This window comes from Mustela putorius, unplaced genomic scaffold, assembly GCF_011764305.1.
Source record: "Mustela putorius furo isolate JIRA1106 unplaced genomic scaffold, ASM1176430v1.1 tig00003898_pilon_pilon_pilon, whole genome shotgun sequence".
NCBI lineage: Eukaryota > Metazoa > Chordata > Mammalia > Carnivora > Mustelidae > Mustela > Mustela putorius.
Window position 1 is genome coordinate 17,138,229 of NW_025422047.1, and position 25,398 is coordinate 17,163,626.

At 48.7% G+C, this 25,398-nt stretch overlaps 1 protein-coding gene across 1 annotated transcript in view; it reads left to right on the forward strand.

The window, feature by feature from the left end:
- GLDN (gliomedin) overlaps nt 1-25,398 on the forward strand; it is a 69,537-nt gene that overhangs the window by 32,725 nt on the left and 11,414 nt on the right. The window contains exons 2-4 of the mRNA XM_004755435.3: nt 5,670-5,721; nt 13,225-13,242; nt 13,602-13,709. Coding sequence (XP_004755492.1) covers nt 5,670-5,721; nt 13,225-13,242; nt 13,602-13,709 — 178 coding nt within the window. The remainder of the gene's footprint in view (nt 1-5,669; nt 5,722-13,224; nt 13,243-13,601; nt 13,710-25,398) is intronic.

Sequence of the window (25,398 nt, forward strand, 5' to 3'; positions counted from 1 at the left end):
TTTTGCAAAACTAGAAGCTGTTGAGCCAAGGGCACTTAGTTTTTCCTTTGTCCTTGGACTGTGAAATTACCTACTTTGGTTAACCAAAGTAAAGCCATTTTGGTCTAGGCTGACCCTTAACTTAAAAATCAGCAGGTTATTAAAAAAAGTTGTAAGATTTGATTCATGGATGATCACCAGACAGTAAAAGCCACCAAGGCTGGACATTCTTAAAATTGTTCCCTGTTGGTAATTGTACAACCTTGGGCTTGGGACAATGGAAAAACTATGGTCCCAATGTAAATGATAAACCCCCAAAGTTAAAGAGTAAGGCCCTCCCTATACAGTTAACTAATTTTAAAAGCATATAAAATTGGGGCACCTGGGTGGCTCAGTCACTAAGCATCTGCCTTCAGCTCAGGTCATGATCCCAGGGTCTTGGGATCAAGCCCTGCATCGCATCATCGGGTTCCTTGCTCCTTGGGGAGCCTGTTTCTCCCTTTCCCACTCCCCTTGCTTGTGTCCCTGCTCTTGATGTCTCTCTGTCAAATAAATAAATAAAATTTTAAAAAGATATATAAAACCTTTGGGTTTTATAGAAGCAAAGGGGGATGCTCTACCCCCTCTGGGAGAAGAGGCTGCTACTTTGTGAAGTAGCTCCTTTCTTACTTCTCTACTTGATAAATCTTTGATCCTTCTAAATGGATTGTTCTTGAATTCTTTCTCAAGCAAAGCCAAGAACAGTCATGGTGAGGAACCCAAGACCCTTCCTCCCATTTCGGCTGTCTTTTCTCCCATGACCCACATGTTGTCACTGCTAAGAACAAGTCCCCATACAAAGTGTCCCTCTCCATTACTGTATTGATCTTCCCACTCAAGAGATGACCCCGACTGGCCATGGTGTCTCTTCTGGGGAGGTGATTCCACCCCGTTGACATGTTGACCAAGGGTGCACTAAGCCTGAGCACTCAGGGGTACCATTCTTTATATAGCTCTGAGGGTGACAGCCATTTGTTTCCATAAAATGTGTCCTCCAAATAGTCTCCATGGGTTGGGGTGGGCCTTCCCACAACTGTTATGGAGCTTTTTCTGCATCTCACCCATCCTCTTCCCAATGCCATCAAATTCTCACGTCATAAACCCAGGTTAGCAATTTATTGTCAACTTCTGTCAAGGTAAGATCTCCCTTCAAGACCACTGACTTACTTTTTTACTTGAAATGTATCTCCCCAGTGGAAAAGTTCTAGGTCTGGAAGCAGGCACTATTTTATACACAAGGTATAGAGACAAAACAGCAAATTCTCTCAAAATTCTTCCATTCTTTGGGAGGCAGGAGTGGATAATAAATAGACGCAGACATTAGTAAGATAATATTGGATAGTGATGAGCGTTACAGAGAAAACAAGCCGGGTGAGGTGATGGTGAGGGGCCCCTAGGGGTATTTTCAGCTGGGGAGTCAGGGAAAGTGTTCCTGATGTGGTGACATTTGAGCTGAGTTCTCACCAAAGATGTAAGCACTGCCTACAGGTGCAGCAAAGACCAGAGACAACGGTCAGTACAACTGGAGCAGAGTGACGGGGAAAGTGGCAGGAGCTAGACTCTGTGGGGGAGCAGGGCTACATCTTGGACCGACTGTGCCTGACACCCCCAGGACAGTGAGCTGGAAGGCCTCTTCCAGCTTCACCATTCTTAAGTCCTAAATTAAGATTTAGAAAGCTCTCTATGCCAAATGTGATTCCATAATTTGACAACCTAGGTTGTGTGACAACTCATTTTGAGTTCTTTCATTCTGATCCAAGCTCTTAATCACTATCAGAAAGACAGCTTCTGACTTTCTATGGCCACAGCTTTTCATTCCCTCGATTTCCCCCACTACAGTCTTATATAGCCCAAGTCTGTTCAAGGACTATTTCTGCATGAACATTAACACAATTTACTGATAAATAGCTAAATGGACATTTAGCATATAAATGGAGCCAAAAGGTCGGAAAGGAAAATTCTTTCTTCATCATCTTTTATAGATGCTGTGCCTACCCCAGTCCAGTGACGAGAAGGAAAGAGAAAGGCTAATTTTCCCTATTGATGCTTCTGTTGTTTCAAACTACTCCCTCTGCTGTGATCCCCCAGGCAACAAATGAAGCATTGTGAAGTCTTTAATGGTTCTCTCAATGGGCAATTATACATTTTTTAAGATAAAAAATCTTGTCCATAGTGCCGCTGATTACATTCATTTATGAAAATGACTAAAAATAGCGAGTCGAAATTTCTTCTGTCTGGTTCTGTTGAGGGAATCATCAGAGCAATAATCGAAAACACAGTAGACCTGGCATCAGGAGTTGAAGCCAGCTCTGATCCCAGCAAGTGATATGACCTTGAGTACACGATGTCACCTCTCTATGCCTCTGTGTTCTTACTTGTATGAAAGAGAGAGGAACACCACACAATACACTTGGTCTCAGAGTTGATGGGGCTGGCATGTTACAGGAAGAGGCACCTCCAGTTTTTTCCCGGGGGTGGCAAGTGGGTGCGGGATATACATGTTTGTTTTACGATTCATCTTTAAATGGTGCACATTTGCTCTATTTGTGAGATGTATGTTTCACAGTACATTTCTAAAGCCGTCAATAAATATCTATAGATACATTCGACAAAGTAGACACGGTATGCGTTTTCCGCTGGATCTCCTAGCAAACAGACTAAGCCTAGGTGGAAGGCAAAACAGTCTTTCCCCTTCCATCAAAACTTGTTCTTTTTAAATAGAGTTTAACTCAAAGAATGATCAGTGAAAATTTCCAATGAAACAAAAGGGCATATCGTGTTTCCTATGGCCTCCTCCCACCCTGGTCCTCCATCCCCGCCCCACCCTCGAGGCTTTTTAGGTTTCTTTCCATAAATACTCTGGAAAGTCAAAAACAGAGAATCTTGGGGTGCCTGGGTGGCTCAGTGGGTTAAGCCGCTGTCTTCGGCTCAGGTCATGATCTCAGGGTCCTGGGATCGAGTCCTGCATCGGGCTCTCTGCTCAGCAGGGAGCCTGCTTCCTCCTCTCTCTCTCTCTCTCTCTCTGCCTGCCTCTCTGTCTACTGTGATCTCTCTGTCAAATAAATAAATAAAATCTAAAAAAACAAAAAACAGAATCTTGAAAGCAACAAGAGAGAAGCATATAGAAATATTTGTGTGCACAGTACTTTTTTCTTTTTTTTTTTTTCGTAAATGAGAGGCCATTACACATGCTGCTCAGTACTTTGCCTTTTTTTTTTTTTTCATTTATCTTGGCGATATTTCAGTGTCATTCTTACAGATGTAAATGTATTCTTTTTCACTGAATCCCATGCTACGGATATGCTGCCCTTCATTCCATAAGACCCTCTGATAAATATGGAGTTTGTTTTTGCTCCTGTCCACATTTCTGCAATGACTGTCTTTGTACTTCTCTCTCTTCACGTGTATTTGAATATATCTGAAGACTAAATCCCAAAGTGCAATTGATGGATCAGAAGGTAGACCCACTTACGTTTAGTAGTTATTGCCAAAATGCCCTCCCGCGAGATAGTATGCCTTCACTTGATCAGCAGGATGAGAGAGTGGCTTTCCAGCTGCTCCCATGATAGTCTGTTAGTCTTTTTATTAACAAATCGAAGAGGTGGGAAATAACATTTCATCATTTGAATGTATTTCTTTAACTGTAAGTGAAAATGATGCATCCTTTTGCTTTTCTCTGAAATTCCTGTTTGGGCCCATTGTCCATTTTTCTTCTGGTTTCTTGTTCCTTATTGGTTTGTAAGAGCTCTTTAGATACTAGCCTTTCACAGTTATTTTTCAAGGTCTACGGTTCTCATTTGTTACTGGCTTGTAGGATTTCACCTTTTGCAAAAATTTTAAATTATTAGTCAAATTTATACATTCTTCCTATATAGTATGGGGGTTGTTTCTTTCTTGGAAAAGTCTTTCCTACTCTAATGCCAGTATGAATTTTTCCCCCAGGTTTTCTTCCAGTGTTTTATCTAAGTTTATTTTTCATCTTTAACTCTTTTATCAATATTGCTTAATGGACTTATTTAGTGTAAGGAGCGAAGTAAGGATTCAACATTTTGTTTTTCCCCCGATGTCTAACCTGCTATCTCAAATCCACTTCTTTTTTTTTTAATTTATTTTTTATTTTATTTATTTGACAGATCACAAGTAGGCAGAGAGGCAGGTAGAGAGAGAGGGGGAAGCAGGGTCCCTGCTGAGCAGAGAACCCGATGTGGGGCTCGATCCCAGGATCCTGGGATCATGACCTGGGCCAAAGGCAGAGGCTATAACCCACTGAGCCACCCAGGCGCCCCTCAAATCCATTTCTTAATAAGTTCTCCGCATAGTTTTGAAATGTCACATTATTGGGGTCTAAAAATTACTGAATCTATAAGTTGAAAACCATTGAACCATTGGGTGGTAAATTTATGAATTAATTCAGTCATTCCTGGCATATTTAAGGAACGATCTAACACAATAGCATAAATAGCATGTGCTTACTATGTGCTAGTTCTTGTTCTGAGTGCGTTGCATGTACTTGCTCATTTAATACACACAACCATGGTATAAGGTAGGTGCTGTTAGCTTCATTTACCGATAAAAACACGGAAGCACAGAGAGGTCACGTAACTGCCATCCGATCACACTGCTTGTGAGTGGCAAAGCCACGATTTGAACATAGGCAGGTTGACCTCAGAATCCATGCTTCTGTCCACACTCTCTATTACCTCCACTGGGTGGAAGATAACTGTTGTGTGTGCTTTCCAGATTGTTCTAAGAACTTCACATAAAATGATTTCACTTACTCTTCACAACAATCCTCAGATGTAAGCACTATTCCTATCTTCATTTTGAGATGAGCAAACTGAGGCAAAGCACAGCTGGAAGATAGAAAGAAAAAGGGGAGTGGTGAGATGAGTCCAGAGAAGGAGGAACTTTGTTCTGTGTCTTGAGAGCAGCAAGGAATCACAACAGTGTGTGAATCAGGGCTCACCTGCTCAGGTTTGGTTTTTGTGAAGTTCCCTGGGAGCAGCATGGAGAGTGGAGAGGGGGACGGGCTGCAGAATGAGTGTGGGGAGACCAGACCCCGGGCTCAGACCATGCTGCAGGGTCCGCCTACCACAGACGGCCATCCAGTGTTTAGTAGGCTGTACCCACAAGGCATGAGAATGACTACCATCTGGGGCAGAATTTGTGTACCGGGGACAGAACTCAAGACAGGTGCTTATAGTATTTACACTTTTCAAAGGAAACCAAAGCGCCTGGAGGTTAACAGTACCTTGCCTGTGCTCGCCCAGCTAGTGGGTGCTAACTCCCAGTCACAAACCCTTCCCTCTTTACTCAACCCCCACGCAGATTGAGTCCTTCAGATGCTGGAGGGCTGACTCATGACAGCCTTGAAAATTGGATTTAGCAATTCCTTTACCATCTCTCTTCTCAGAGCTAGAGAGAAATCAAGGAGATTTGATGAATGATATTAGTAGATGAGCTTCTATTATCATATATCACTAGGTCTTTTAAGAGTTTCTTTTTTCAGTTGAGGTTAACTTTTCTTCAGACTTAGGCATGTTCTGCTGAGGTTACTTTGTGAATCCTTGTAACTGCTTTCGTCCGGGTGAAGGTCAAGTTCGGGGCCTACTGTATTCTGTGGTGCTATTAACCACTCTCTCTCCCTGCAGATCCGAGTGATGGTGGACCTCTGCAACAGCACCAAGGGCATATGCCTCACAGGTAGGCTGGCCTGGCACTGAGCGAGAGGGGTTCACACTGCACACACGTGGGCTCACCAAAGGACCAGGGCAGAATGAACACCTAGGAACACTAAGAGTTATAAAAACACATATTGGTTTACTTTTACCAGATTTTTTTTTTAAAGATTTTATTTATTTATTTGACAAAGAGAGAGAGATCACAAGTAGCCAGAGAGGCAGGCAGAGGTGGGGGGAGGCTCCCTGCTGAGCACAGAGCCTGATGTGGGACTCGATCCCAGGACCCTGAGATCATGACCCAAGCCAAAGGCAGAGGCTCAACACACTGAGCCACCCAGACGCCCCTTACCAGATGTTTTTAATGAGCTCAGTATCAATTGAAATATAATTATGAAAAATAATATTTCTGGTATTACCATAGAAATATAGCCATGAAAAATAACTAGGTCTTGGATAATTAGAAACGTGTGGTACCTTGAAATGGGGCCATAGATGTTTTCCTTATTCACATGACATTTTAAAAGAGAGAAAAAAGGGGTATTTGCTTATCAGAAGTAATTGTTTCCTTATACATATGGCATGAACAGGAAGTTCTAGAAGCAAACTGCTAATTAGTCAAGAAAACATTATGAAGAGTGCTCTGTGTGTGGTGTCTACTGTTTGCTAGGTGAGATGGGGGGTTATGTCACAGCTCCCCTCCACTCAGGAAATCAAGGACAAATAAACAGGAGGGAGGGAATCAACAAGGAGGCACACCAAGCCAAGGGACACAGCACGGTTAGTGGGTTGGGCGGGGGGAGGGGAGGATGTGTTGTTGATAGACAATGTACACCTGAACCTAAGGTGTCCTGCCTCCTGCCTGAGGTGGTGGGGGGTGCCTGCCTCCTGTCTTCTGCCTAAAGTACCTGATTCCTGCCTGAGGGGAGCTGGGTGCTTGATTCCTGCTTGAGATGAAGTGCTTGCCTCCTGCCTTCAGAAGCTTGTGGCAAGGAAGAACACAGACCCCAGACAGGTCACCTAATTCAGTTTACCCTAGACCAAGTAAGGCTCTGGCCAGGCCCAAGGATGGACCTACGGAGCCTGATATCAGACACAGCCTATTTCCATCCTCTCCCCCATTCTGAGGAAGTGATTTTTGCATTAAAACTCTACTATGGAGGGGCGCCTGGGTGGCTCAGTGGGTTAAAGCCTCTGCTTTTGGCTCAGGTCATGATCCCAGGGTCCTGGGAACGAGCCCCACGTCGGGCTCTCTGCTCAGCAGGGACCCTGCTTCCTCCTCTCTCTGCCTGCCTCTCTGCCTACTTGTGATCTCTGTCAAATAAATAAATAAAATCTTTAAAAAAAAAAAATTCTGCTATGGAGTAAAAGCGCAGCTCTCGTGAACTTTAACACATAACCAGAAGACTTTGAAGCCTGATGAAGCTTCTGTTGATCCTTCTCCGTGTCTGCCCTCAGGCTCTGGGGGTGTCCCACTGACAGGGCACACTGGCGGAGGTTGAGAAACCCTGCAGGCTGCGTCCAGCCGTGAGAAACCCCGTCCTGTGTGCCAGCGTTCTCCCCACGACCGCCCATGACCTGCCCTGCACTGGGAGCTCAGTGCAAGTTTGGTGAACGACTAAACCGATGGTTTATGGAAGTGATTAAATTGGGGGCAGTGGGCTGGTGAGAAAGACATTTCCCTGAAGAACCCTGGGTCCAAGTTTGCCTCTTGTTTGCTTAGTTTAGTTTAGTGAGAAAAGCTATAATCCTGTGGCTTCTTGGGAAATGCTAATTGAATTACTCAAGACACATTTTGACCCTCAGAGAAAATTAAATCTCTTCGGAACAGCTTGGTCCTTCATTCTGAAACTCTTGTGTCTTACGCACCTTTCTTTCATCTTCGAAAGTCCTTTTCAGAGTTCCTCATGTGACAGTAATGAGCACTAGAAAAACGCTCAGATGGATGGAATTACAGGCACAAAAATCCTGTTGAGAGGCACAGGAAAAGCCTCCTCCTTTTTGATATTTATTATAGAAGTGCTAGAAGGAGAGCCTCGCTGTTCAGTGAATGCTGGTGGAGCTGTCGAGACCACTTAGGGAAGATTAGGGGTGGGGGGTGGGGATTGCATCTGTGCTGGAAATGGGTTGAGGAAGCTATTCTTTGGTACCTCAAAATCTTTTCAAAAGCCAGCACCTTCTCATTTCATGCCAGCTTGAAACTGAGCCCCCTTTTCACACAAAAGGCTCTTCAATTAAAACTTAGGCGTGAAACTTACAAGTTGCCAAGCGAGGTTGTATCTCAGGACAGATCACGCTGTCTGGACAGGGGGCAGAAAGGTGACAGGATCCAGGACTGCATTGGCAGCTACAGGGGCAAGAGCAGAGAGTCTTGGTCCAGAGCTCCAAGAAGATCCTGGCAGGAGTGGCTGCCAGAGTGGACCCCGGGCTTGGGGCCTGAAGCCCGAGAACAAGATCCAGCTTTACATGGGACTCAGCTTTAAAAAAGCAGGCACTGTGACTTGAGGCTAGTCTAGCTGGGACCGCGAAACCCCATCCCAGTTCCCTTTTCTGGAGGTAGCTGTCCGTGGTCTGGGGACAAAGACGGATGTATGCAGCCGGTAACCGTCAGGCAAATAGTGAGGGCAGTTCAGGAGCTAGAGCAGGTAAGGGTTTTGCTAATGCACATTTTGTGCTTTTGAGTACAAACGGCATGCTTTTCTGGATGCATCCCATCCCAAAGCCCAGATTTCCTGGGACCCCAGAAACATATTTTCTGGAATAGCAAGTGTCTTGAAGAAGGCAGGTTCTGGGTTCTTCACTTCCAGTGGACTCAGAACATAGGCTTTTTTGGAAAGTCTCACAACTATGACATTACTGACCTGCTTATCTGGGCAGGGGCGCTTTAAATCCACATTGCCTATTCTCCTTATGGCCAAGGGGCTCCAACCCCATGATGGCACTCCTTATGGATCCTTACCCTGTACCCCGGCAGACATGGAGAAGGGATCCCAGCTGCCACGAAGCATGGCCTCATGTCATTCTTTTCTGGCCTTCCAGAAATCTGTACTGACGGATGAGAACTGGCACTTGAAATAAAACCTATTGGCCATCCCTACTCTAAATCTTGAATGTTGCCGTGCCATGGTCCAAAGTTGAAATGCACCAAACAGATGGGATTGGACCAAAGCCACAGTTTAGCAGGGACATAGGAGGAAAGACGCCTTTCCAAGTTAGGTGGCCTGGGACTGGCCCCATGGTTGGTGGCAGGGGCAGCCGCAAAGGGTGTACCGTCGCACACAGGCTGGGTCCTGAGGCCTCCGAGCTGTGGCCAGCACAACACTGGTAAACTGACAGGCTGTTCTCAGAAACAGCTGGAGTTTGCTCATGCTCTCGCTCAGCTGGCCTCACTGAGCCACTAGCCTATTGTTCTAGTTGGTAAGTTCCAGTTCCACATGCGAGAACTAGGGCCCTCTCAGGCCTTCCCTGAAGGACAGCCAAGTACTCCTGGCTCCCAGGGGAAAGGGGAGCCACACTCCCTTTGGCTAGAGCTCCAGTCTGGCCCTGAAGCCTTGGCTGGCTGAATCCCAAGCCCTGGGGAGTCCCTGCTGGGAACAGAAGAAGAAGAGAATCAGGGCCATAGGCCCCACAGGCGCCAGGCCTGGCTTTATCAGGCTTAGCGGCTAAACCGGACCTCCCTTTCTGACATGTTTCTATTTGGATTTTTATTTGGGGGCTTCTTTGTGTTCCACTATTGGTGAGACTTCGGGAAATGTGGTCATTCCTTCCTCATAACTGTCGTGCCCGTGTTTCCTGTCTACATTGAAATCCTTCTAGCAGCAGAGCTTATCCGAGGCAGTGGGGTGGGGGGAGTCAAGATGTTGCCAGTTATTGTAAGGACAGAGGGATGTATTTGTCAAGGTAGGTTAGGACAGGCTCTGGTAGTGATTAAACCATAAAATCTCAGTGGCATAACCAAGCAAAGTCTTTTTTTTCTCCATGAAGTCCGGACACTCCAAATTGGTTCTGGGGACTCTGGGATCCCAGTATTGCCATCTTGTGGTTCCGTCATGTCAATGCCAGTCACCACCACTCCTCTCTGATCTCTCTCAGCAGAGGGGCATTGTTTTGCCTTGCGTGACAATCCACAGACCTCCGATTTACATAACTGGGGCCACTGTGGGTCAGTCTTAGATTTCAAGGAGAAAAAAACTCTAAGCGGCTCAGCTCCTCCAGCATCCGCCCACTTCTCACCGATTCTGGTTAGGAATGTGGGTTGGGGCAGTCAGAGCCTGCTGCGGCAATGAAAATTCAGGGCCCCTTCTTCAAAAAGCAGGAAAAGGGCTTCCTCCTTTCTTTAATGGTTTTACTCTCTACCTGCTATGGTGAGGCTTTTTATTTGCTATTTAGTGCCATACTCCTCAAGGGGAGGGATGCTCACAGAATGGGTACAGGCCCTCACAAGCACAGGAGACCCCACTCTGTGACGAAGGCGTGTAGGACACATGTCGGGCTCAGGCCCCCACCCGTGTGGAAGGTGGCAGCAGTCTCTAACCGGGTGGGGAATGGGGCAGATGCATCAGAATCTCGGGAGGCAGCAGAAAACTTGTCCTGCAGAAGCCAGGAGGCAGTGGGAAACAGGGAGACAGTGGGAGGCAGGATCACATGTGAACCAAGTCTCCAAGTCCCAGAGACATTCTCCACTGTCCCATCGCTCCAGCCCCGCATACAGTGCTAACATGAACTATGAACTTGGCTGTCCACGTGTATCCCCAGGGTTTCTGTTATTCAAGAAGAGAAGAGTCAAGAGTTGAGAAAACATCCTGATAAACAGTTTTCTCAAGACCCAGTTGGCACATACTATTTGACATTTGACATTAGTATAATGACACATATTTGGGGCTTCTTCCAGGTGTAAGCAGCCTTTGGGCAGCTCTGTAGGCATCCCAAGTGGGCGTCAGGATACAGGTTCACCATCACTATAGCCCTCTGCTTCTGGGCTCTTTGGAAGTGTTTGTCTCCTTTCTCTTCTGAAATTCTCTTCTCCATTAGGTTCAGGGCTCAGGACCTCCTGGATTCCCTCCTGTACCTTCGGTTCAGTCTCTCTTTCCTGATGCCTCTTCTATCACCCATCTCCCTCCAGATGTGGTATATGTCGCCCCCACTCTCCATCCCACAATTTGGCTCAACATTTTACTCTTGCTCTCAGACTAAGAGCTCTCAGGCTTTCTAGAGTCAGGGACCCCTTTAGGACTCTGTTGACAGTGACTGGTTCTTTTTCCAGAGACGTTTCGCATCTGGTCGGGGTTCCCCATGACCACCTGCTTCCCAGTCACCTGTGGTGCCTGGTGAAAAAGCACTTTCCTGGGCCCCACTCTAAATGTAAACTGAATTAGATTCTCCAGCTGGGGTCTAGGTAGCTGCATTTTAACAAGCATTCTAGATGATTCTATGGACTCAGATGACTGAGAACTATAACCATAGGTGTCAATGATCCTCAGGTCAATGTCAGGAAATCCTAATCTAAACATTTCTCCATAGCAACATTCTTGGCCATGACCAAACTGTCCTAAATATACAGCTCTAGCCAGGACTTCTCTCCAGTACTCCTGCTGCATAGAAATGGTTATTGGACTATCTTGAGAACTCTTGAAACCTATATAGACAACTGATTCCTGCTTGGTGACCTTTTATCCAATCTACACATCTGAATTTGGTTCCATCTGTAGTCGGGAATGATGACTCATTTCTTCTGCCATCCGTCAGCTCTTCCCATCACCTCCTTACGTGTGTACAAGCATGTGCCATCTGAGGGTAAAAATCATGTCGCCACAGGCTATAGTGGCCCTAGAAAATGTGGTCCCATTTTCACCAAATCATTTTTGCCCAAAATGGGACTGCATGTATAGAAAGAATACATCCAAGAATACATCTTCCAAGAGTCATCATTCTCTTTCCATCCATATCCTCAGTTCCCCATCATCTGAGAGTCCTCCTCTCTTGTCCCTACCCAGTCAGACATAGAGCCCTGCTCATTCCTTCTGCTGAAATACCTCTTGAATTTCTAGCTTTCTCTACAACTCTACAGTTACCAACCAGTTTGTCCACAACCTTGCCCCTCATTTTAACCACAAAGGTCTTCTGGATGTTTCCTCCCCGCCCCACCTCTCTTTCTCTCTCTCTTCTTTTTCCCCAGTTGTATACAACTTCCATCTACAGAGAGGATTTCAAAAACACACAGATTTCATGGTATCCTCCCCCAATCAAGACCTACTGTAGCTCCCCACTGCCTTGCAGACACCACCTACACCTCTCCTTTTGGTGTTCCAATGCCCCACACCCACCCGGCCAAGTACTGACTCAGCCTCATCTCTACACACACCAGGTTGGCCAGTCTTCCCCCTTTCACTCTCTCTGAATCATGCAACGTTCCACCCCCGTGTCTTTGTTCCTGCTGGTCCCCGACCTGAGCTGCACAGCCCTCACCCCCGTGGCCGTGTCAGGCTCATTGTTTCTTCAGCACCATAGCTCAAACCTCACACACTCTGGAAACCTTCTCAGACTGCCATGTGCCAGCCACACTGCCACAATAGTCCTTGGAGGGACTGCTTTTCTGTAACTCCCTCCCTCGTGTTTCACTGTGGTTTCCAGCTAGATTGTAAACACCAGAGACACAGGGACCAAGATTTCTGCTGCCTAGTAGACTTCAGTGCTAGACACAGGAAGTGCTTAGCAAATGGCTTAGTAAATGGTTTTATGAAAAGTCATAGGCTTGGATTTGTAGAACGACTTTTCTACTCCAGTATGGGTAATCATCATATATGTTCTGGAAAAACAGAAGGACCTCAGCCGCTCATGTTATAAGCCCATTGGCTTGTCCGAGTGCTTAAATAAAATAGTTGACAATGAGACTCTCTTATTTGTGGAAGCAAAATTGTTTTGTTGGATTATGTGTAAATGGTTCATCTGAACCCCTTAGATCCTCAGGTAATTACACACCAAGCAAGATGTTTGTTACCTGATCTGGGCCCTCAATTGTTCCCAGGCTATTTCGTGCAACAGAATAGAGACCTGAGAACCAGTTCTGCTCTCAGTTGCCCTAGGTGGCTGGATGAGAGCTCTTGGGACTGCTTTCTCACGACAGCCGGATCTCAGCCCTGCAATGACAGCACCACCATTTCCCGATGCTTACCTGGGCCCGGGCTGCACTAGCGCCCTCCTGCGTTCTTACCAAGCCTCATTTAATGAAGCTGACTGCTTGAGAGATGACTGACATACGAATCTATGGTGAAGCCCACTCAGAAATTATTCTTAGTCCATTGAAACCTAAGCAAAAGTTGGTTTGACTGGCAAATTGTTGAATTGCTTTCAAGGATCTTTTGAGTGAATATGCTGAGTTCTTAATAAAAGGCGTGGAGTAGTTGCTTAGGGCCAGTAGATGGTTAATAATTATTAGGAGGGGATGGTGCCCTTTGATTTGGGGTTTGTGGTGCTGGCTTCACTTTCTACCAGCCATGCTTTATCATCTAAATTTGTTTTTTTGTTGTAGGACCCCCTGGCCCACCAGGTAAGAGCCCATGGATTTTCCCACTTCCTGGGGAATGGGGGGGGGGGGGCTCGTTCCCCGGATGGCTCAGAAGGGATGGAGGCGGGAAAGGGGGAAGAACAGGAGTGTGTCCCCCTCCTTGTCTCTACCCAAATCACGAGCTCGTCTGTCCCCTCCCACTCAAGAAGCTGCCATTACTATTCCTTCCCTGTCACTGCAAGGGGGAGTAGGGGGAAGGGAAGGTGGCAAAGGAGGGGACGTGGGAGGAGAAGATCTGGGAAAGGCACTGATGCCCATCCAGTTTCACTGGCTAAAGCTGATCATATTGAGCTCAGTGACGATTTTTTTAAGATGGTCTTGTTTCCTGTGTTTCGACGCAGGACCTCCAGGAGTCGGTGGGCTTCCGGGACACAACGGATCAGACGGACAGCCTGGTCCCCAGGGCCCAAAAGGAGAAAAAGGAGCAACTGGAAAACGAGGAAAACTGGGTATTTTGGCAACTTTTCTAGTTAATCCCCTATTGCTTGTCTCAATTACCGCTTTTCGGACGGGCCCAAGAGGAACATAGTGGGGAGATGGTGTTACCTTTTTGCCTGTGGGACTGGTTTAACTCTCGTCAGGAAGCCGTTGTGGGCTGAGTTGCCACAGGCGTGATTTTGAGTGCAGGCCTGCAAAGGTTTACATCTATCTGGAGAGCGGCCTCCCTGGGAACTGATTCCGCTCTTCTGCTCACTCCGAGGCAGACGAGGCAGACGGAGGGATGGAAGGGGCCGGAGCAGGCAGCCCTGGGGAGGAATGCTGCAGGGGCTCGGGGACAGCCTCTGTGTGTGCTGACACCCAAGTTCTTCTGAGGCTCAGGTCCTGCCCCGCCCTCTCGCTGCCTCCTCCTGCCCAGCAAATCCTGGTGTCTGACGGAGCGTCAGCTGATTGATGCCGGCCGCAGGTGTTCTCAGCTAGAGGAGTAGCTAGAACTGTTTGAGTAGCCCCCCTCGGGCTGGTACTTGGATCACGTGGTCCCGGCAGCCAGAGTCTCCTATTCTGGCATCATCCGATGATGACACCGGTGTGGCTGACATCCCCGGAGGGGTTCTACTGCTCTTCACCGAGGGGCAGCATGGCCGCAACCTGAGCTTAAGCCCTGGAAACATCGGTGTCAGACATGTCCAGGGAGCCGTGAGAAGCAGGGGCTGGTGCGAGGCCCAGCAGGCTGCTGTGGGCCGGGGTAGGCACATTCTGAGGAGCTCCGAGCTCCAATGCTGGGCCGTCTGTGGACAAGGCCAGGAAGATGCCCCGATGCGAGCTGGCCCATGACATGGTGGGGGCCCCACTGCCAGGGGTAGGGACGCCCCAGGAGGCTATCGGGGCAGGCCTGGCCCTGAGCCACAGCAGTCAGGACCGACTCTACCAAACCCTCTTGTTTATTTTCAGCCTCTTAGCTCTGCCATGCCAACTCACCTAGGCAGGCCCGGGGCTAGAATAACTACTAGACCACTCTTCCAGATGACACGGTACCCTCTTCCAGCACCTCTGCTCTTCTAAGCACTTTAACTGAGAACCAGTATAAAGGGAGAAAATTGTTAAATGGCTCTGCCGTTCGGTCAAGCCTACGCGCTCCTGTTCCCGGGGGCTGCCTCTGAGAATGGGCCCACATGGTCCCAGTCAGCTCAGTCCCCAGAAGACCGGCCATTCCAGCGTTAATTACAAACCAGTAATGGACCCTTACATGGTGGATAATAATTGTAATTATAAATGAGCATCGGCGGTGAATAATGATAGCCATCAGTGTGTAGACGTTTGGTTTATTCCAGAAAGGCCCCAGAAAGGTAATCCAGTCCTGAGGATCCAGCAATGAGTATTTTGAGGGCCAACTCGGGGGGAAGGAAACCTCCACGGTTCACTGGGTGTGGAGCAGACAGGAATGGGGTGACTTTCAAAAAGCTTACAGACCCTTGGCTTTGAAGAGGGGTGTTTGCTTGCCACCCACGACCCAGTGAAGCCCAGACAGATCAAGCTCATTCATCTCTATAATGGTGGGTGCTGTTCTAGATGTTGCAGATCCAGAAGTGAAAAAGCTGACAAAATCCCTACCTTTGTGAAACCCCCATTCCGTTCTGGGCAGATGGACCATAAACAAGCTACATACGTAGGAAAGGATGAGCTGTTCCGCGGTGCTAAGTGCGACAGGGGAAGCAGTGTCAAGAGAGGGAAGGACAAGTGTGTGTATGCAGCGGGAGTGGGGGGTGGGCTGACCGTGGATTGGGAGGCCAGGTAAGGCCCCCTTGGGCCTTTGAGCCAACACCTGGAGATGGGGAGAGAGGGAGCCACAGGCTATAGGGGGATAGGGGGTTTCCAGCACAGTGTGTGAGGGCGGTGTCCCCACAGGGTCTGAGGAGCAGCAGGGCAGCCAGGGCAGCTGGACAGAGGGGATGCAAAACGCGAACCTGGTGAAGATGAGGCCAGAGAGATAGTGGCCAAGTCAGCTTGGCCCTGGTATCATAAGAACTGTGGTTGGTACTCGGAGGAAACTGGAGAACTGCCTTGCCTCACCAGGAAAGGGAGGGAGGCAGCGGTGGGGCAGTAAGAGGGGGCCCAGGTCCACTCATCAGGGCAGGGGACCAAATCCCATGGGACCTCCAGCAAAGACGCAAATGCTCCTTTGCAGCGGGCTTCCAGCACCGGAGGCCTCCGGGAGTCAGCAGCATTAGAAGGAGAAGCCTTGGCTAAGGTTGAGTAGAGAACCTGAGTCACAAAGGGCCCAGGCAGTTGTCCTTGCCCCAGGCCAGGGGAAAGGGAGCTGAACACCATCCTCCATGTACAAACACAGAGACTGTCTGACGAGCCCCGCTCTATGGAGAGGTTGTTAAAGCACAGCTCCGCCATCGGCCAGCTGCGGCTCTGACCTAGACCCTGAACTCCAGCACATGGGTCTGGTCACCCTGTCAAAGGCCTGAATCTGTTCTTTCCTTCCTCTGCTTCCTTCCCTCGTCCCATGATGGGTTCACATCCTACCTGACACTCAGTGTTCTTGCAGGGATGGGAGACCGGAGCTGGTCAGAGGGTCTGGGCTTTGTTCAGAGAGCACTGAGAAGCCCCTGAGGGGTTGCAAGTAGGGAAAGTGACAAGGTCAGGTCTGCTTTTCTAAAATGACACTGGGGATGCTGCCTGGAGGGCACACAAAGGGAGCAAGGACGGAAGAAGGGAGACATTCTGAACTTACTCAGATGCAGGTCAAAGGGATGGCAGGCTGGGGAATGGAGAGACCGATGGAGTTGAGTGATATTCTGGGGAGAAATCAGCAGTACCTGGTGGTGGGTGGATATAAGGAGGGGGTGCCCAAGACTGACTCAGATCTTTGCCCCTGATGACTGCTGTGTCCCAAGTAGGGGAGCCCTGTATCAGCTCAGGTTCAGGGAAACAAGCTTGGCTGAGCATGGGATGTGCTGAGTTTGAGGTGCCTTGAAATGTCCAGGAGGAGATGTTGGGGGACGTTGGAGATGCAGGCAGGTCTACAGTCAGAGGAGACCCTGGGGCCAGAAGTATGCATGAGGGGGCCACCTGAGGCGGTGGGCATGTGGGCATGGGCACTGTCACTTTCAGAGGGAGCTAACAGGAGAGGAGGGTTGAGCCTTGAGAAGCAACAACGTCTAATGACCAACTAGGAGGGGGGTGAGCCAGCAAGAAGGCCAAGAACGGGACTGAGCAGCAAGTAGAATACCAGGAGAGGGTGGGACCATCTGTCAGCAAATATTTATTGAGCAGGTTCCCAGCCCTAGTAGGGAAATAAACAGATGCAGCCCCTATTCTGGAACTTTCCATCTTTGGTGGGAAGGCAGGAATTAGGAGTCGATAGTCAAATCACAATGCGAGATACCTGTTTGAAGGAGAGAACAGGGTTTTAAGAGATATGGTAAAGAGAGGGGGTGTCGGGAAGGTCAAGTGTGTGGTCAGACTTGAAAGATGTGCGCAGGAGGAGGGTGGGCCAGGGGGAGTGCATGGAACCCACAGGGCCCGACAGGTATGGCTGGGGGAAGGGAGATGTTCAGGAAGACCTTCCAGAACCTTCTGATTAGTAGTCTGGGTCTCCTGGTCAGCTCCCAGGAAGGCACCGCAGGGTCTCATACAGGATGTGACCTGCTGGGCCAAGGTCATAACTGTGGAGAAGGAAGTGTTGTGGTTCCAGCTGAGAGTTCCAGGATCAATAGTGATTTGCCAGGCAGGGGTGGGAGAGAGGAGGAGTGGGTGTGCATTCCAGAAAGAGGGAACAACAAGTGCTGTTTCTAAAAACAGGAAAAAGAGCCTGTGTTCCACAGAGACAGGATTCAGGCTGGACTATGCCCTCTAGCAGGATTCTCTGAACAATAGTATGCAAATAGCTAACATCTATTGTCAGGCATGCTACCAAGTATTCTCTATACTTAACCTCTTTTGGCCTTCAAAACAACCCTGAGGAGAGGGACATTTTTGTTGGCCATATTTTTTCCAGCTGAAGAAGCCCTATCTTTCTGGTTCTCAAACAGGTCAAGCCCACTCTTGCCCCAGGACCTTTGCACTGCTTTTACTTTTGTGACAGTGGGCAACTTATGTCCATTTGTGCCAACATTGTCTTTATTGTCCCCCTTTGCTGGGTTTTTCAGGCCCTGGAGGTTAGTTCTAAGCAAGATAAACATGGCTTGGCTGTCATGGGCCTCACATCCTTCCTAGGGAGTCAGACCGTCAGCACATCAACAAGCAAACACAAGGAGAGAATTTCCAGGAGGAGGTATGTGTTTTGATGGAATGGGGAATGTGACCATGTTGGTGAGGCAGGGACTGGACACAGAGGTAGGGGATGAACTTGAGAGGTGGCAACAGATCTGAGACCTGCAGGAAGAGCAGGGAAAGTGTGCTATGCAGTGGGCAAAAGCAGTGCAAAGGTCCTGGGGCAAGAGTGGGCTTGGCCTGTTTGAGAACCAGTTTTGCAACTGACATCTCCTATGACGTTTGACATTGCCTCAAAACCAAGCATTTGCTTTTTTCCCCCATCTGTCTCACTTTCTCACTAAGAGTTAGTACTGCACTGTCTTCTCTAAAAACCAAATCCTCCAGCAACAGAAAGAAATGCCCTCCTCTTTATTCATCCCAGTCTTGGGACTGGGTTTTGTGGGACGCCCCCGACCCCTTTTTGCTCCCCCCTGCCTCAGTCAGTGACAGATGGTCTCCCCAAAAATAAGCTGTCCTCCTTCACCCCCTGCCGGGAAGAGGCTGGAGTTGACCCCAGCCACGTCAGGCAACCCCCAACGGTAAAGCTGGTGAGACAGTTTGTTTTGAGTGGGCGCCATGGGGGAAGGAAAATAGCAGAGAGCCACTCCTAGCCAACGAGGCGGTGAGCAGAATCCGGCCTTTCTTCCCTGCAGAATGTGCTGACTCGAAGCCGGCCAGGACTCAACCGGACACACTGCGCGGGGGGCCGGGCCGGGCTGGGCCACGCACTGTGTGAGTCAGGCCAGGGAAGTAAGTGCCCCCCCTCGGGTCCTCCGACGGCGGATGGGATGAGGCGGTGCTGGACCTCAGTGGGGCCACGGCCAGGGCACCACCAAGGCGGGCAGAGAGGAAACTGTGTCGAGAGAGAGAGAGAGAGAGAGAGAGAGAGAGAGACTGACTCTGTGGAGACAGAACATGCCCCACCCTTCCTTGAGGAAAGCAGAAAAACCCTCATGCGCCCAGCGGAGAGTCCAAATACATTCCTAAGCGAAGGTCTTCAGTATCTTTAGCTTCAGGGTCTCACCCCTGTGGGGGGCGTCGGTACCACCGCCACATTCAGGCAGGAGTGGTTTCCTGTCTCACACTAGGCCTTTTTGAGAAAGAGAAGGCACAAGAGGGACGAATAAAGGGGAAATCGGATGCTGATGCGGAGAGGCTCTTAGTGACTCGAATAAAAGCCTGAAAGAGAAAACCCCGAAGTAACCTAACCAGCAGGACACCATTCCCCTGAGCACTGCAGCCCGGGGCACAGTGCGGCCCGGCTCTAGGGCAACGTTCTCGCCTTTTGTGTCCTTCAGATAATGTGCCAAATCGCCTATTTAAAATCCCCACAAAAGGAGGGCACCACTTCCCAGCAAGTGGTCTGGGCAGGGGGGGGGGGGCGGGGGGGCTTCCCTGGGGCTGTCAGCGAGGCCTGCGCCTCCCCACCCGGCAGCTACCCCCCACGGAGGGGCGGCCGGCGCCTCCCCGAGTCCCCTCCTTTCCCCCTCCACCGGCAAGGACGACAAGAAGCCTGGTTCGGATGCATCTTCTCTCTCTTTTATTTCCGCAAGTCTACACACTTATATACGCTTACATGACCAATCAGCGAGCAGGGTACAGGAGGGAGCGAATCAGGCTGTGCACCTAAACGAACAACTTCGCTAGCAACCAATGCTGTTTACTTCCTCTTTGGGCGTTCTGCTTAGTCTCACGAGGCAATCCTAACCTGGCAAGTAGCCAGGTGCCATCTTTTAATGGCGGAGGCCGCCCTGGCCAGGGGCCTGCCTCCGACATCTCCCCCTTTTTTCTTTTATGTCAGGGATCGTGCCTGTCTTAGGTTGTCAGTGGCGGGGAATATCCTTACCGGTCATCAGACAGCAGATATCAATGATCTGCGTCCTGTCTTAGGTTGGTATATTTCCCCCACCAATCTTACCCGCCCTTGACTACCGATCCAGCATACTTAGCCACACTTGGGGGGATGTTCCAGCCTCGATGGCTAACAAGGCCTGCACCATGGCTTGCTGTTGCTTATGTTGCTGTCACCTCCAAATTTGCAGTTTCCTTACTAGCAGAATCAAGCCCACTACGAGGATTATCATCAGACCAATTACGCTAGCCCATTGTTTCGTAAAGGTTAACACATCTTGCAATGTTTTGATTATCTCTGGGAGGGTTGCAAGCTCAACTCTGTTGTTATTTATCTTTGTTATTCCCAGTAGCAGGTGCTGAGTATAGTTTTGGAATTCTGCAGACTAATTCCCCTGCAAGTATTGGGAGAGCTGTCAGGAGACATTCTGTAAGTCACTCATATTAGTATAGGCTATGGGAGTTACACAAATTGCCAGGAAGGGTACTATACATCCCAGTCCCAATAGGGACCCCCATATGTCCACTTGTTCTTGAACCAAATCCACTCTCTGGTTGACTATCAGGATTCCTGCTTGCAGATGTGCATTGATCTGAGTCTATGTTTGAAGGGCAGCCGCCGTTCCTTTTGCAAGGGTGTTCACAGCTTCCACAGTGGGTATAGTTGTAGCAAGCGAGACTGCTGCTGCCGTGGCAGCTGCTGTAGATATAGCCAATGCTGTCACAACGGTGGCTGTGATACCAAAATCTCTCTTCTTTCTGGATAGCACCACTGGTAACTTGTCCTCTGGAATGGAAACTGGGATAGGAACATGGGTAGGGATACGCATAATCACAGCCAGCTTGAAGGCCGTGACATTCCAGCACTGGGAAAGATAGCGATTCTTAGTGCAATTCAACGTATCATTCAGCTCGCTAGCATTTGTTATGAGGGAAAGGAACGGTGGCGAGACCCATATGGGAGTGGGCTGATAAGTAATATTATTGGGACAAGACACATTAACTGTTGTCTCAAAGGTACTAGAGTCATTTTGTTTATAAGAACAGTTGAGGAATTTGCCACCATTTAACATGGACACTGCTGAGACATCAGTACATGCTCCTAGCAAGTTACAGACCTGCCATGCATCAAAGGGAGAGGAAGGAATATGAGAGAAGAGTTGGTCACTAGTAAAGGATATAGCCATGCTTTAACCACTGCTCACAGCTCTCTGGCTTGAGTCTGCCGCAGGAGGTGTAGCATCCTGAGAGTTATCATCAGCATCTTCAGCATCATGACTGGTGTTTGGAGGCAAGGCTGCACGCACCAGCTGCTCTGGGATCCAAATTGGAGCCTCCTTTTCCTGTGGAAAAACACATACAGACCCCCTACTCCATACTAACACTGGATCTGGTCCGTTCCACTTGCCTGTGAGGATGTCCTTCCAAAGTACTAAAGGCTTAGGGGAAGCAGCTGCATCACTTGCATGTCTGTCTGCAGCTGATTTACCCATTTTGTCCAACGTTAAAAAATTCAAAATAAAGAGAATGGTGTTGAGCTTTTCTTTAGGGGACCTGAAGGTGTCCCCTATTCCCCCTTTTTGTTTATAAAGCGCATTTTTTATTGTAAGATGCGCACGCTCCACAACACCCTGTCCTTGTGGGTTATAGGGTATTCCATGTTATCAAGTGAATGTCAAGTTGTTGTAGGAAGGCTTTAAAGGGTTGTGAGGTGTAGGCTGGACCATTATCTGTCTTTAATTGGCGTGGCTTTCCCTATGCCGCGAAAGCCTGTAGGCAATGGGCGATAACATCTCTGGATTTTTCCCCCGTATACACTGAGGTGAAAATTATTCCAGAGCAGGTATCTACAGAGCAGGTATCTTAACTTTCCAAATTCTGAAACATGTGTGACATGTGTAACAAACCCTTAGGATTAACCCCCAAGGATGGTGCAGGTAGTAAGATCACGCAATTTCTGCAGGAGACTACTATGTCCCGTGCCTGTGCTTTTGTTACGTTAAATTTGAGGCGAAGACTTAAAGCATCCTGTTTCTTCAAATCCTCCCCTAAGTGGTCCCATTGAAGTATGTTTAGCAAGCCTTCATCTAGGAACCATGGAGCCGCCTTTTCCACTGTATTCAAAAAGGCCCGAGCAGTTTTTGCTTTTAGTGGAGTTCCATTGGCTTTCAGCAGGTCTTCTAAAGACCCTTCTAACCGCACTTTAGATACTTCAGATCCCATTATGAACACACAGACAACAGACGTGGACATTAAAGACTCGCCGCTAAATTCCGGCTCTAAGGCCGCCCTGCTTCTTATTGCAGACTTGCTAAATCCCGGCTCTAAGGCCGCCCCGCTTCTTATTGTGGACTCGCTAAATCCCGGCTCTAAGGCCGCCCCGCTTCTCATTGCGGACTTGTACAAGATTCCCACCACATTGATCGTAGTCCCTTCCCCGCTTACCTGCGGTTTCGATAAGAAAATCCCGGCTCTATGGCCGCCCCGCTTCTTGTTGCGGTCTTGTACAAGTTTCCCACCACCTTTGTCATGGTTTTACCCCCCTTACCTGCGGACTTCTCCCTTGCAAGGTTTTTCTATTTTTACTCCCCGCTTTACGGCAGAATTCCCACTTTTGAACGCGGCTAATGTCCCCACTTACCTGCGGACCTTTACTCCCCGCTTTCCTGCGGATTACCTTGCAAGATTCCTTTTATTAGTTACCGGGTTTCGGCACCATTTTTTGCCCTCGACCCGCAAGGACGACAAGAAGCCTGGTTCGGATGCATCTTCTCTCTCTTTTATTTCCGCAAGTCTACACACTTATATACGCTTACATGACCAATCAGCGAGCAGGGTACAGGAGGGAGCGAATCAGGCTGTGCACCTAAATGAACAACTTCGCTAGCAACCAATGCTGTTTACTTCCTCTTTGGGCGTTCTGCTTAGTCTCACGAGGCAATCCTAACCTGGCAAGTAGCCAGGCGCCATCTTTTAATGGCGGAGGCCGCCCTGGCCAGGGGCCTGCCTCCGACACCCTCCCGCTGTGTCCCCAGCCCCTCCATCAGCGCCTCGCCCACCTGGCCACGCCACCACCACCACCCAGCCTCTATCTCCCCACTCAGCAGAATCTCATGGTCTTCGTGAAGATGTGGTTTTCGTGGTTGGCTGAAATCTGGCGAATGCGTCTTTGGGCGCTGCGTTGCCGACAGTGATCAACACTTGAAGGTTCTTGAGTACACTGCTGGCTTCCTGGGGGTGGTCCGCGTAGGGTCCCTAGAACTGGGAGGTGCAAATGCCAATGGAGTGTGTGTACCACTTCCGAAAGGCGCTAAGAGTTCCAGATGGAGGTTTTAGGGAATATTGCCTCTGATGGCATCACAGACTCTTCCAGCACGATCTGTGATACGATGGGATGTAATAAACCGCCCCCTGCTGACAGGACTCCAGAAGAGCCAATCGGGGAGTGTAGAGAGGCTTCTAGGCTGGGACGTGGGGTTAATCTGGATGACCTCCAAGGTGCCTTCCAATCCCAAATTCTCAGATTCTCTTGGGACAGTGATTTTGGAATCCTATGGGGCTGTAGGGAGTGGGGCTGGAGTGGGTCCAGATCTTAAGATCTGGAGTGCTACTCTGGAGGGAGGACAATCGCAAGGCTGAAAGGATGACAGTTGGAGAGTGGGCACTGGCCAAGTCGATGAGGATAAGAGAGGGGGCCTGGGCACTTAGCCAGAGCTTATAAGAAGGAACACCTTGTGGGGCGAGGGGCGCCTTGGTGTTCAGTTGGATAAGCGTCTGACTCTTGGTTTCAGCTCAGGGCATGAGCTCAGGATTGTGAGAGTTGTGTTCCACACTCAGGGCAGAGTCTGCTTGAGATTCTTTCCCTCTTCCTCTCTGTCCCCCTCTACCCCCCCTCCTCTCTCTCTCTCTAATTAATAAGTATCTTAAGAAAAAAAGAAGGGGCTTAGGGACTGGCAGGGTAATTAGAAAAGAAAATGAATGGATCCTAAGCCCTCTTGGTTATAGAGGTTGAGACGAACTAAAGGTCTGTTTGCACTAAAAGATGCCCTCTGGCTCTTCCTTGTTGCCTGAAATCACAGCCACTTGGAGCAGCACCTCTAGGAAGCAATCTCTCCAGGAAGTTGGTGTGGAATTGAGTGTGTGGGCCCTGCAGATAGGGGACTGTGTTAATACATTCACAGCTGGCAGTACCTCTTCCCAATACTAGGCAACTCCTTTCCTTCTCAGGGTCCCAGGGTGCCTGGGTGCTGAGGAGTTCTAGTACAATTTTTATAGATTCCATGAGATTTTCTACAAAACAATCAGCTATCTGAAAGACAATTTGAATTCATCCTTTCCAATCTTGCCTTTTCTTCCTTTTTCCTTGCTTTATTGCACTATCTGGGACCTCTGGTATTGTGTGAAGTAAGAGTGATGAGTATGGATGCCCTTGTCTTTTTCCTGATCTTAGGAAGAGATCAGTTAGTTTTTTGTCACTAAGGATGAAGTTGGCTGTAGGTATTTTTACAGAGGCCCTTTTTCAGATTGAGGACTTTTCTTTCTATTTTTTGTTTGATGTGAATATTTATTAAGAATGGGTTTAAATTTTATCAAATTCCCTTTCTGCATCTGCTGAGACGATACGATCCTTTTCTTTCTTAAATAGTTAATGTTCTGTGTTACATTCGCTAAACGATTCAGATCATGGACTCTATTCTGGCAGTGAAACTCCTCCCAGCTCTGTTTAATATTTCTGAAGCTGTTTTTAAGCTTAGGTATAATGGATCCAAAGTAGCCTTGACTCTTGGGCTAATTTAGCCTCACTACTGAGACAAGACTTTTCCAAGGACTTTACCCAGCGTCTCATCATTTTCTGAGATCTCTCTGCTTTGCCCGATAGGAATGAAGCCCTTTCCCTGGACAGGCATGAGAGTTGTATAGTGAACTTCCTGTTTGTCCCTGCCCTGCCTTGTAGAGTTTCACCCTGCAGGTCATGGCTCAGCCAAAGACCCAATGACAGCTGTTTGAAGTTCCTCAGAGCTCTGTCTGCACAACCTCCTCCTTCTGTCTCATGAATCCTAGCCACCTCCACCTCCCCAGAATCCAGCTTTTGTCACCTCACCTCAGTGAAATTGTGGGGCTCTATCTGGGTACTCTATCTGGTACCCTCTGTGGCTGTCTGGAAACTAGCTGCCAGCATGACCAGGGCAGTCGGATTATACTCCTAGTTTCTTCCTTTCTGCCAGGGATCAGAGTGCTGTGCGATCCGTAATCCATGCTGAGAGGGGCCACTGCCTAGATTCTTACCCACGTCTAGCCGAGAGGGAGCGGTCCACAATTTTTGGAGTTAGGGCTCCCCAGGAATGGGGCAGACCGTCCACCCACACGATCACCATCCGTCTTAATGCTTGTGCTAGAACAACTTTACCCATTTTGCTCTTTTTTTTTTTTAAAGATTTTATTTATTTATTTCACAGATCACAAGTAGGCAGAGAGGCAGGCAGAGAGAGAGGAGAAAGCAGGCTCTCTGCAGAGCAGAGAGCCCGATGCGGGGCTCGATCCCAGGACCCTGGGATCATGACCTGAGCTGAAGGCAGAGGCTTTAAC